This window comes from Rhamphochromis longiceps, linkage group LG3, assembly GCF_057381845.1.
Source record: "Rhamphochromis longiceps isolate RC_006_pf linkage group LG3, R_longiceps_female_GT1.1, whole genome shotgun sequence".
NCBI classification, from domain to species: domain Eukaryota; kingdom Metazoa; phylum Chordata; class Actinopteri; order Cichliformes; family Cichlidae; genus Rhamphochromis; species Rhamphochromis longiceps.
Window position 1 is genome coordinate 24428670 of NC_140559.1, and position 12744 is coordinate 24441413.

The following is a 12744-nucleotide window of genomic DNA, read 5'->3' on the forward strand; positions in this document are numbered from 1 at the left end:
AGATTGTGGGCGAATGTTACAAGCTAAATTCTGTATTCTCATCATAACTTCTCATCAGAGTTGCTAATGGTGGGGGCTATAAATGGAAGTCCATCCTGAGATCCAGGAGCAGGAGCTATTTGGAGGCAATGAATCATGTTTTAATTTTTGGGGTGACCTGTTCTCTTTATGTAAAACTGCCTACATTGATGCTAACAAAAGACTAAATTTGGAACTAAAGTCTGATGACCAAATGTTTGGTCATGGTCATGGTACAGTCAGTATTTGGTCATGCAGAGTCTGTACCCTGTTATTATTATCTTACCCTGTGAAACAAACACAGATCTTAACATGACTAGAGTCCATTTAGATTTTTGAATAACCAAATTTCTCTCTTTTTGGCTCTTTGATCAATTTTCACTTTTTGGACGATGCAACTGTAAGCAGCTTCACCTGTGGTGTATAGCAAAATTATTTAATTTTCTGAAAGTGTTGTTGTTCCTTCTATTGTAGGGATCCATCCCTCTGTCTAAAGGATGCTATGCTCTTCTAGTAATCTCTTCTGTCCTTCCTGTATGCATGAGGTTTGTCGGCGATGTCGAAAGAAGCACCGAAGAGATTAGTTGTTAAAACCCATTAATATTACAATGGCAACGGAGCTAATTAGTAGTAATACTAAATTAATAGCTAGCGTGTATGTATGAGTGTATGTGTGTGTGATCCAACTAAACCAGCCTGTTCTAAAAGTGTGTGAAAATATACTGAATAAACTGTCAAATCTAAAAAAAAAAAACTGTCTTTCTGCTCTTTCTAGTAGAACAACATTTCATCCATATAGGACAGAAAATGAAGAAGTGCTACAACCACACTGAAGATTAGTCATCATTTATTCATTTGAAATAATAATAATGACAGACTGTATTTTGTAACAATTACAGATGATAATTGAACAAGTAATAAAATTATCACATAGTCGTTAATACTAAAGTTAAAAAAAAGTAGTGAAAATTTGAAGGTATTAGCAGCTTGAAGCTGTAGGGAAGGTTCCACCATTACACTAACATTTCTAAGGATTTACAGTGTTCTTGTACATTTTTTGTCTGTTATTTAAAGAAGAAATCAGTACCTGGTTTCATAGTGTGGTGGTAAACTTTGATTCCAGCCGGGGACATAAGTTTGCTTGTCGTGTCAGGAAGGGAATTCAGCATAAAACTACCAAGTCAAACAATTTCTTGTCAATCTTCTCAGGGCATTTTCATACCTGTAGTTTACAAACTCATTATATTAGATGATATTTCAGGATGAACTGTAGTCTGTGTCTGTAGTGCTCTGCTGCACACCAGATTGCAGACCATGGCTGGCTACGGGCCGTCTAACTCAAAACTGCAGCATAGACCTAGTACTTGAGTCGGATGGTTCTATAAAAAACTGCTTTGGAGTTTGTTTGAAACCCGACCAAAACCACTAAAGGGTCTCTGTCCACTCATATTGGCCCACGTCTAAGTGTGATGCCCATATTCACAACTGAACACACCTTGAGTGGTTAAAATGAAGTCAACTGGACTATGTGAAGTTGTTTTGCCTTGCATCCAGGAGGATTCTTCTAAAATAACTGACAGCCCAGAGTATTTAACCCCTCTTGGTCATACTTTTTTTGAAGCATTCCTGTGGGTCATTAAAACACTGTTATCATGTGAGCCAAAATGTGGGAAAAAATCCACAGGACATTCCTGTTACCAAGCGCAAAGTGTGACACCTCTCAACCAGAGTTTGACTTGAACTGACCAAACTGCACAGGTAGGAAAACCCCCTAAAAACGGCAATAGTGGCAGGTGATAGTTGCTAGTTTTATACTAATACTTTATATGGTATACTTCATAATAATTTTATACTAATTAGTAACACGTTTATTGGTCAGATCTACCCAATGTTTATTTAACAAAATAACTGTGTTTTTTGTTTTATCCAAATATGATGGAAGAGCTTCCTAAAGAACAACAACAATATAGAATATTTTGACTAGAATAATGGTTTAATGGGTTAGTTTAATGGTTATGGAAGTGCTTAGCTTACTCTCTTAGCTATATGTGCATTATGGTTATGGTATGGCTCCATCACAGTTCATAAGCTTTAATAAAATCTCCCCTTTGCCTGAAAAAAATCCCAAGGTTAAGATTCACATCTTTATGTAAAATTTCATATTGGATAAAGGACTTGCAAACATGAATCCTCAAAAAACAATGCAACAAAAACATTTAAAAACATTTTTTTCTCTGTTTTTGTTTTGTTTTGTTTTTTGTGAGAAAACTAATGACAGCAGAGACACCACAAACTGGTATTCCTCTCTCTGTTGCTATTAAGAGGTGTATCTTTCACCTGAATTTGGTTTTCTTCCTTTTTTTTTTTTTTGCTTGGATTTTGGGCAGTAGGAGGCATGTGATGAAATGACATGGAATGAGCAATTTACGTTTCTGTTTCTCATCACCCAGCCTGACTGTCTGCCTCCACTCTGTCATTTTCCTCCATCCTCCCATCCAGCCCTGGGAATAACAACAACTTTAAAAGGCAATGGCTGCAACACCACACCCAACCGTCCCTGCAAGTTGGGCAGAGGAGCACCATGTGGCACCCTGAAGCTCATTCGCTGGAGCAGAGAGGACAAGAAAAGGAAAAGCTCCAGGATAGCCAGTGATTTGCCAACGCAGACTCGAGGTCCCGCCCCAAATGGAAGGAAAGAGGAGGGTGTGACCTGCTGACCACGGTGGTCAAGAAAACGTTCTGAAATGATGGGACAACACAGGAGAAGGTGGTGTGATCAGGTGCTCTTTTTTAAAAAAAGCTGGAGTTACATTGTTGGTGTTTATGTGCATCTGTTAACCTGGTTTGAACAAATCAGGTTTGTCCCAGTGATGGGGGTCGTGGTGAATCGACCACATGTTGACCAAAACACGTGTCCCCTTGCTGACAATGTGGCCTCCAATCCTACCAGAGATCCCCAGTTATTTAAGGTTTTAAGGTTTTCTTATTATACAAAACAATCAGATTACCTTATAATGCATTTCTGTTGTAATCTTTTTTTAGCTAACAGTGCTTCAGTTCAGCAGAAGACAATGGATGGAGAAAATAAGCTAATGTTTCCTTGTTCACATTTTCATCATAACAAGAAACTTAATGTACTAAACAAATCAGCAATGGCTGCAATACAGATTTAAACTGGTCTACCTGCTGTTGGTCATAGCGGTGTGTGGGATCAGCACGGGACTCACTGGCCGGATCCTCATGCCCTCGTTAATGACACTGTTCAGGTACGGCAGCTGACCACGGTCTGATATGGTCACAGTCCGCTCACTGCCAACATGCTCATCCAGCTCCTTCTGCACGCGCTCCTGGACCTAGAGTGGGTGAAGCATATTGGCAGACCAAATTGACCATTCATAATTAAAGACTACAGAAAAGGCATCGAGCATGATGGAGGGCACAAGATGAAGTGTCTTATATGCCGCCAGTTTTCTGCCCAAACGTCTTCATGTTTTTCTTGTTGGGCTGATAAACAGAAAGTCCTCATAATGCCTTTTCTTTTACATTTCTTTGACCGACATTATGTTTCTACCTCAGGGTGATGCAACAGGTAGGCCAGAATCCACAGTAGTGTGGTGGATGTTGTCTCCACTCCAGCTCCAAAAGTCTCGGCCGCTGTCATCAGGACATGGTCGTCAGTTAACTCGTCGTCTTTTGGCTCCGAAGATTTTTGACCCTGCCCACCAGTCTGGCCCTTTAACAAGGCATCCAGGAGGTCACGTGGTTCTCCGTCACTTCTTGATAACTGAAAACAGATCAGGTAAAACAAAACAAAAAATCAGGCAAGATCAAAGACAATTTTCTAGAATTGTTTGAAGATATGTAAATATATTTTGAAACACAGGCAACAACACGTGCTTCATACATTATAAATTGAAACTTTATCTCATCTTTAAGGGTTTAATATACCCACAATGCCACACTGTTATGCTGTGTGTTCCTTATTTCCCCAAGACAAAATCCTGACGTTGCCTACTGGAGAGACCCATCTTCAAGTTTTGAGCCTTGAGTGACTCCTGATGCTACGTGATGTGTTTCTATGATAAAAATCCATTCTGTTTGCTTATATTAAAGTAGTGTAAGTTTGTTTATTACCTTGTGTTCCTGCAGTTTGCGGGTCAGTAGTTGGTCTCTGATAGTGATACACTTCTTCAATTTACTGAGAGACTTGTTGGGGAATACCTGCGGGATAGAGTTAGACTCTTACAGTTTATTCAGACAAGGAAAGAAGCAATGTTTTGCTTGTGTTACTATAAATGCCATCACTGGATGGTTTTGGATCTTTTTTTAACTGCCAAATATTTGGGCCTTGTATCATATTTTTACAACTTATCAGTAAGTCCTCATGTTTTATTTTTGTTTGTTTCTATGTAAAGGTTAAGTTGAATCATACAGCTCCAGCTGTCACCAAATGGTGACAATAAGTCCTTGAGAAAGTTTTAGCTGATCATTTTAGCAACACAGTGAGAAGAAATGTGTTCTCTAAAGTTAAATATTTACATGTATTTGTTAATTTGTCAGTTGACATCTTTAAATAAAGTTTGAGTGAGTTTGAGTTTGACTTTTTCAAAAAGGGCAATTTTCTTCTTCTTTTTTTTCAAACAGATATAGGATATAAGATTGTATACAGAGCACCTCAGTACCAAGTATAGAATTATACCTTCAGCCAGGGGTAGATGTCAACCAGTCCTCCCCTGGCAATTGTTTCCACAATCCCATTGTTGTATTGAATCACCTCCTGCAGCTCAGCATCGCCGTGTCGATAGGTGGCACTGAACACTAGTGTGCAAATAATATTCGTGACGGCTCTGGTTACTGCAGAGGATGGATCAAACCCCTGCTTTTCGCTGGACAACAGCTCAACACACAGACTGTCCACCTCAGACAGAACTGAAGAAAGAAATGATAAAAAATGTAAAGAAAAAGAAAAAAGATCAGAAAATGGCACAATCAGAATTTCAACAAAACACTTTTGAAATTAAAGGTTTTTCTGAAGGTACCATAAATCAGGGTTACAGAGAGTCGCTGCACTGTCTTGTGGTAGGAAGTGGTTGTACATAAAAGTACTGCCTGACCCTTTGCCAGCATCAGTAGGTATCGCTTCAGTACAATACAGAGACATTTAAAAAAAACTAAAAGTCTGTTTCTTCATATTCTGAATGAACTATTTATAGTCTATGGAGTTACATGCTGTTTATATCCATCAAACAATCAACATAAACTGGCACATTTGAAAAAGCATTTCCTTTTTGCCTTATATTAAACATTTCTTCTGAATTCCCATGCCAACCTGAAGGCTATTTAGGTTTACGTTAGCTTGATGCTGATTTTGATGAATATTTTTTACTTTGCCTGTCAAACAGCAGTGTACTTCAGCTAAACCTGTTAAAATATTAGAAGTGTGGGGTTTTGTTTTGTTTTTTTTTACGAAACAGATGGGTGAATTAAAATCAAGTGGCAGGATGGAGCCAAGTACCGATGTCTTGCAATCGAGTTGTTCCTTCTCCGAACAGAGTGAAGGAGTTGTGGACGAGGCGACGGTGATGCTTCCAGAGAGGGGTGTAGTCTGAAAATGCGATGTCTTTGCCTCCTCTGGTCAGCAGGTTGGTGGTGACCTGCAGGGAAAAACAAGGATGAATGTAAGAACAGTTTCAAAACAGTACTTCAAAATAAAATGGAAGAAAAATATTCAGACAAGGACACTGCTGAGAGCAGCACAGAGACAGGAAATGACATTGACCTGACACCAAGGACGAAAACCAACAGTATTATTTCTGTGAAGGGTTTTCTAAAAATGCAGTGGGTTTTTCTTCTGTTGTGTTTTTCACATCAGAGTAGCTGTGAAATGGTTTACAGGCATGAAATATACATAGGAAAATCCACATTACGTAACAGTTACATTACTGAGGTTCTCACTAAGCTAGGGGCATCTTAATGAAAGACTTCACATGTGTTTAATTAAGGGTGGGAAGTACAGTAAAGGTGAAGGGTTTATAATTATGGATAAGCGTTAACCTCAAATAAACTTTGTAAAAAAAAATAAAATAATTTTTGTAAAATGAAATATGAGTTATATAGTTTTTTGATTTAGGTAAAATGTTCCATAAACTGGATGTTCTGCCTTGAGTTTATTGCCCCCTACTGGGCCTTGTAAATTGTTGTTAATGTGACATGCACTTTGACCCAGAACAGGAAGATGACCATGTTAGTTAGGGTAAGCAGGTTCACATGTGCTGAAGGGTTCCTGTAGTTATCCACTGCAATCCTCTTTCTTGTTTATGCCTTCGAAAGCAGCGTCTGTAAGTACTTGTTGACTTAACAGTATAGAGCCATATTTTAGTAACATTTGCTAAATTTGCTAAGCTAACCACATGTCATGTATACATAGGATGACCTATTACATGAATATGTCTTTGTCTTTTGTTGCTAGCCTTGACTTGCTATAGAGTAGATAATGGCATTTGTAATATATCATTGTGTTAATCACCTTACTATTGTATTATTTCTTCTTATGTTTTAGTTTCACTCAGATTCAATGGTGTATGGCGGTGCAATGTAAAATAAAGCACCTGGAGCTTGGACGCTATATGCTGACTCACGTATTCTTTCAAATGGAGTTTGGCTGGCTGCGTGAATTGTGTACCTGCACACACAAGGAGAGCAGTACACTAAAGCTATAGTGAAGAATTGAAGAATTCTGGTCATTATCAATATATATACAGGTTACAAAAAGGGAGTTTTTCCTTCCTTCACCAAGCGCTTGGTGGATAACGATATGATTGTTGGGGGCTCTTTAGAGTCATTACCCTATAATGTAAAGCTCTTTTAGGGAGCAGTTGTTGAAATGAAATTTTATCAAACTGAATAAAATTATTTCTCAATTATCACAGATCACATAAGACATGAGTGTCATTAAGTACCAAAGGGTCTAACCAACAGCCTAAAACCCAAAGTATTCCAGAAAAAATCCAGAAAATCAAACACTAAAGAGCCTAAAATCATTTCCCACTTTAGAAACTAACCAGTCCAGTTAAAATTAAATTTAGATCATGAACCTCCATATACCCTCTTTATGCCCTTCAAGCTGCAAAAACATAATTAAATTGAAGAATCTGGGCAATTGTTGGAACAGAATATCATGTGGGTATTTTCTCTGTCTTTACATCTGCATGTCTCACCATGCTCGGCCGTCCAGCAAAGTCCTTGCCTTTCTGCATCAGAACCTCTCTGGCATGTTGATGGCTGTTTATGACCACAGTGTAGTGAGGACCGAGGTAGAGCCCAAACAGAGGCCCATACCTGAAATGGAACAGTGCGGACACTGATGCATAAAAACGTGACCACAGTGAATTGAGATACACTAACTAGTCATAGTAATCAGTAAATTGTCCTTATACACACTAACTCATCCTCCCCCACTCATAAATATTTACTATATTTATTTAACATTTAATATTTACATCACTAACATTTACTTGTCCTCCTCAACATTATCTAGATCTCCAATAATGAATGCATACTTACAAACATTAACCTGTCCTCCTTTAACTAGTCCTCCCAAACATTAACCAGTACTTCCATAATGGATTTATGGATTTATATATATATATATATATATATATATATATATATATATATATATATATATATAGATAGATAGATAGATAGATAGATAGATAGATAGATATATGAACTAGTCCCCATCAACACATGTATACTTGTTTACAAAAATTAACTAGTCCTTCCAAACATTAAACTTCTACAGTGAACATGGGCTGATGAACGTTACTCCTGAAATTTAACTAGTCCTCCACACAAACATTTACCTACTAAACATAGCTGGACTGGCCATCGGGCATACTGGGCATTTTTCGTTTTTATGGGCCGATGGTTTTTTTTTTCCCCGTAATGGTATAAACACTGAAAGGTGTTTCTCGTTTGGCTCTCGGTGAAGGCAGTCGCACTTTTTCTCCTCTCCTCCTTCCCCTTATCTTCCCTGCTTAGCCTCTTGTGTCCTTGTCTTGTCTCGTGTGCATTACTTTCCCTTGAACCGTCTCTCACTGTCTGTTTCTAAAACCTAAAAGAGAATTATGGATTTGATCAACTGGTCTCTGAATGCTATTGACACCCTTTTCTCAATGAGAAGTCTGGGCTCGGGAGAGCCCGAGTGCCCTGGAGGGACTTTCCCTGCCGGATACACGATGGACGGGTGGCAGAACTGGAGGATCATGTGCCTGGCGGGACTGTCGATCGAGGACGCTGAAGATATCTACCTATGCGGAACCATGATAACAGGGTTCTTGCTGATCGGAGTTTGCTTGGCCCTGGCTTATCGGAGAATTAAGACAGCGGAACCGGCTGTTCAAACCGCCCCCCCCCCCCCCCCCCCCCCCCCCCCCCCCCCCGCCGCCCCCCCCAAGGCTGACCGCTGGAATCGAAGCGACGGGACGAGGCGCGGCCTCTCACAACGAACGCAGCATGGTTAACATCTTGGAGACGCTTACAGCTGCCGTGAAGACTCAAAATAACACCATTGAGCGTATATTGGGATACATCAAAGAGAGGCCTGCTCAAAATGAGACCCTTGAGCGAAAGTTGGATCACATCACAGAACGGCTCACTGCATGTTGTGGGGTCTCAGAATCACAAGAATGACAACACCACGGAACAGAAGTTTGATACCATCATGGGGAGGCTCGCGGTTCTCCAACGGGAAATTGAGAGACCAGTGTCGGAGTGTTAAAGAACAACTTTGAAATTCTCCTGAGCTGCTTGCATAAAAGAAAAATCAACAATATTCAACATGCGGACACCACGGTGCCAGCTGCACGGGCCCAAGGCTGGAGCCGAACAAAAACTCCCTGATAACGAGTGTGTGATGACTATTCTTCCCATCCCATGCAAGGCCACCTGGGTTGGCTGGTAGACTGTTTACTTAGCCTGATAGGGTGAAGGACACTGTCTCAGCTGAACTATGGACACGCTCACACATACACTTACACTGATAAGCACTCACATATCCCCCCCTCCTTCCAATGCCTTCGATGCTTGTTGCCTCCTGGGAACACGAGGCGGGTCTGGGCAACCTGCATATGGCGAATAAAATTTGAACTTGAACTTGAACTTGAGGTGGTGGATTGGCCAGATGAAGGGAGATGTGTAAAAATGACTGTTTGGTGGTGGCTATTGCGGAGCTTCCACAGATTCAGTAACATTAGCAAGTGGTGGAGGCCAGCAGGTGCAACACGCTGGCAGGTGGATGACGGAAAGGCAGGAGGAGCAGAGACCTGAGGTGGTGAACTGAACTTCAGGTAAGAAGTTATGACCTGCAGTCTATCTGGGTCAGATATAAACCAAGTTTAAGTGTAGTTTATTTTCGTTATGCTGACTTTTTACAGTCAGTTACAATAACTCGAGTAGCTAGCATGACGGAGTTTCTATACAGCTGGGCGGGTGCTATGATTTTATTGATGTTGAACTTGTTTTATCTTATTTTATTTATAAGGTTAGTTATTAGAGTTTCCAACTGTCCCGTAAAAAACAGAGTTGCCTTGTATTCAGAGAAAATATTGTGCGTTTGGTATTGAGGTGAAAAGGAACAGTTTGTCACGGACACAAAGTTGGAGTTATTCTGTGTCTTTGCTGCACAGCTGCCTCTTCCTCTCTCATTCTCTCCCCCCTCCCTCTCCTGTTTCTACTTCAATCATAAAACTGATCAATGATCAGCTGATCGGCTTTTCTCTCTTGTTTGTTTATCGCCCACTTTGCGCCAGAAAGAGGAAACCAGCGGATGTCGCGCTAAACAACAGCAGCACGTTTAAGCTTGATCAGCTGTTGTTAGAATTTATTTAATATTAATTTCTAGTATCAGCTGATGTTTGCTGGAGCCACAGCTGTAAAGCTGTTGGTCATGATGTCGGTTTGGTTATCTGGTGAGAGGGAAACATGAAGATGAAACCAGGAGATGTCCTTACTGAATCATCAGAGCTGTGATGAAGAAACAGGTTTACCTTTTAGGTGACATGAATGAGTTGAAGGGAAGTTATGAACTGTTTCTGAGAGACAAATAACACCAGGATCCTTTTTTAGGTAGCTGACAGCTGGTAACTTTGCAGGGGTGGATCTAGCAAAGTGTTGCCAGGTGGGCATGTAGGGCATTAACAGGGAGAGGGGGGCACAAAGAAATACTTTTCTTTGTTATGTCATCAAAAAACTTTGAATAAATAATTATCTGAATCTTACAACAAACCTTTTCATCTGATGTAAAATATAGAAATCCATTATTGTACATAGTAATTTTTTGAGTAGCTAAGTACTGCACATGATGCCAGTATTTTCCCACATTTTCTAGATACTGCACCAGTACTGTGTGTAAAATGCCATCAAAAAGTCACTTAAGCTTTATTCTTTCTCACCTGTCTTTCTGTCTCCTTTCACTTTTTAAAGGTTGCCATGTTAGAAAAAATATTTTGCCCTGCCATGCTGTTTATTGATGTGGCAAATGAATGGTTTATGGAAATATATCTAAATCTGTCATCAGTAATCAGTAATGATCATGTCTCACCTCTAGTCTTCTCCGTCTTAATTTCAGGTTTTCACCATGTGCTGTAGATAGTTCAGGAGGTTAACTCGACCAAGCAGTCTACTTTCAGGTACTGTTTAGAATACCAGAATAGGGAGGATGGTGTAGGTTTAAGTTTATTAGATTGATACATATATACCAACAAGACAGTGTACATCACTGTGACAACGGCGTTTGTTTTCATTCAGAGGATTTGTGGTTTTTCCTATAATACCTGGTGGGCCGGTCACCAGTCAAAATGTCTGGGCCGATTTTTTGTCCCAGTCCAGCCCTGCTACTAAAGTTAATATTAAGTATTCCTCTCAAACATCAACTACTCATTCCATGATAAGTAATAGTAGTAGTCCCCCAAAGATATACATATTTGTATAGTTTGTCTTCCTAAACATGCACTAGGTTTTCCACTTATTTTGTCCCCCAACTGAAGGAATATTTGCCGACTAACATTAACTAGTCTTCTCAAACATGACTACACGTTAAAAGGTCCTGCCAAAGTGTCCCTAAAAATGAACCAGTCCTTCCATATCTGTGACTGATTGCTGTCTTGTAAACATGACTGATTCCTCCTGACAAAACTCGTGACCAAACTCACGACCAGAAAATTAACATGCCGATCTCACCTGTGGGACATCTGCGTGAAGAGGAGATGAGGTGGGAGGCCTCCTCCAAGCCAGGGGAGACTGCCCAGGAAGGGGAGCCGTGGCAGGCAGGGGATGGAGCCCCGAGCCGAGGGTTCGGTTACAGGAACGAGCCGGCATGTGGTCAAGAACAGGACGACCACTACGACAGTAAAAAGGGTGATAAGGACAGAGGGAGAGAGCGAAGGAGACAGGAATGAGAGGAGACAGGTGAGCATGTCTGCGGTGAGGTGGAGGAGAGTGCAGGGAGACGCTGGAGAGCCCCGGCTTTAACCTCTTACACGCACAAAAAAACCTTGGAGAGGTCGCTGTGTGTGTATGCGGGAGTTGTTTTTGTTACTTACGTATGACCGTGAATGTGTGTGTGCGCTCGCTGGCGGGTGTTTATGTTGGTTCGACAACCTTGATGTTATCAAGCTGCATATCTGGTTCCCATAGCAACCTTAAAGGAGAATACGACCTCGTCAGTGGGTTTCATCCAAGTCAGTTTGTTCTGTTTCACCACAGGATGAAACTTCAAGGTGATATTCGAATTTATCTCCTGGATAGCTGTAAATCAATGGACCACATGCCAGATGCACACCAGTGGATTTGTGAGCGTTTCAAAGCACTTATTAATGTGTTAACGAGCTGTTACTGTTATTAGTCTATCATTCGTTGTCTGTTTGTTCAGCAGCAGCACAGATACCCGAATGTCCACAGGAGGCTCAGCAAACATTTACAACTGCTGCTCTAAAGCTGAAGGGTTTCAAAATAAAACGCCTTTAACCATGGACTGTTTGAGACTCACTCTAAACTACCATTTTACATCATATTTATTATATATTTATATTTATTATAATGACACAAAATGAGATGGTGTGTGTGTTTGTGTATACTTATGTGAGTTTGTATTATGCTGTCTGTTGTTGCTTAATTATATTTGTTATGTTGTGTTTGACAAATTAACTTGTTTTAAAAACTAGTTTTGAGCTTTGTTTTTGGCTTCATTGTGGTCTCTTTTTAATTTGACTCTTGTTTGAGTAACTCTGTGGTACAGTGATACGGGAAAAGTCTGTTTCTGTTCTTATATAAAGACCCGTGTAGCACTTATTACTGGACCTCAGGTTAACTCCATGAACATTTCAGAGAGTCAAAAAGGCACATATTCAATTTCAATTCAGTTTTATTTATATAGCACCAAATCACAACAACAGTCACTTCAAGGTGTTTTGTATTGTACAGTAAAGATTGTGTAATAATACAGAGAAAACACCAACAATCAAACAATGCTTTATTTAGAATACCACCTTTTGCAGTCATTTCCTGTTTCATATGTTAGGCTATCCCCTCTCTATCGCTTCTCCAATTTTGGTGATTAAACAGAGTTGGGTCCACTTTAGCTCAGTTGGCTGATCATGCACTCATATGACACATGGTTAAGGGCTGCTGGCTGGGGTTTGAATCATTTTTATTTATTTATTTTTT

At 40.1% G+C, this 12744-nt stretch overlaps 1 protein-coding gene across 1 annotated transcript; it reads right to left on the bottom strand.

Moving 5' to 3' along the window:
- Positions 1 to 679: 679 nt before the first annotated feature.
- Positions 680 to 11538, bottom strand: cyp17a2 (cytochrome P450, family 17, subfamily A, polypeptide 2). The gene is made up of 9 exons (XM_085390394.1): positions 11260 to 11538; positions 7236 to 7356; positions 5534 to 5672; positions 4718 to 4947; positions 4153 to 4239; positions 3590 to 3802; positions 3202 to 3371; positions 2858 to 2961; positions 680 to 2757 (listed from the first exon to the last, which is right to left on the bottom strand). The coding sequence occupies exons 1-9, from the start codon at positions 11493 to 11495 to the stop codon at positions 2492 to 2494; spliced, it is 1566 nt and encodes a 521-aa protein (XP_085246520.1). The 5' UTR covers positions 11496 to 11538; the 3' UTR covers positions 680 to 2491.
- Positions 11539 to 12744: the final 1206 nt, after the last annotated feature.

Excerpts from the sequence above, each read along its gene's own strand:
- cyp17a2 (XM_085390394.1), bottom strand. The coding sequence starts at position 11,495 with ATGCTCACCTGTCTCCTCTCATTCCTGTCTCCTTCGCTCTCTCCCTCT. Across the intron at positions 5,673-7,235 it reads TTGCTGGACGGCCGAGCATG|GTCACCACCAACCTGCTGAC; the intron begins GTGAGACATGCA and ends TTTTCCCTGCAG. Across the intron at positions 3,372-3,589 it reads ACCTGTTGCATCACCCTGAG|GTCCAGGAGCGCGTGCAGAA; the intron begins GTAGAAACATAA and ends CACCCACTCTAG.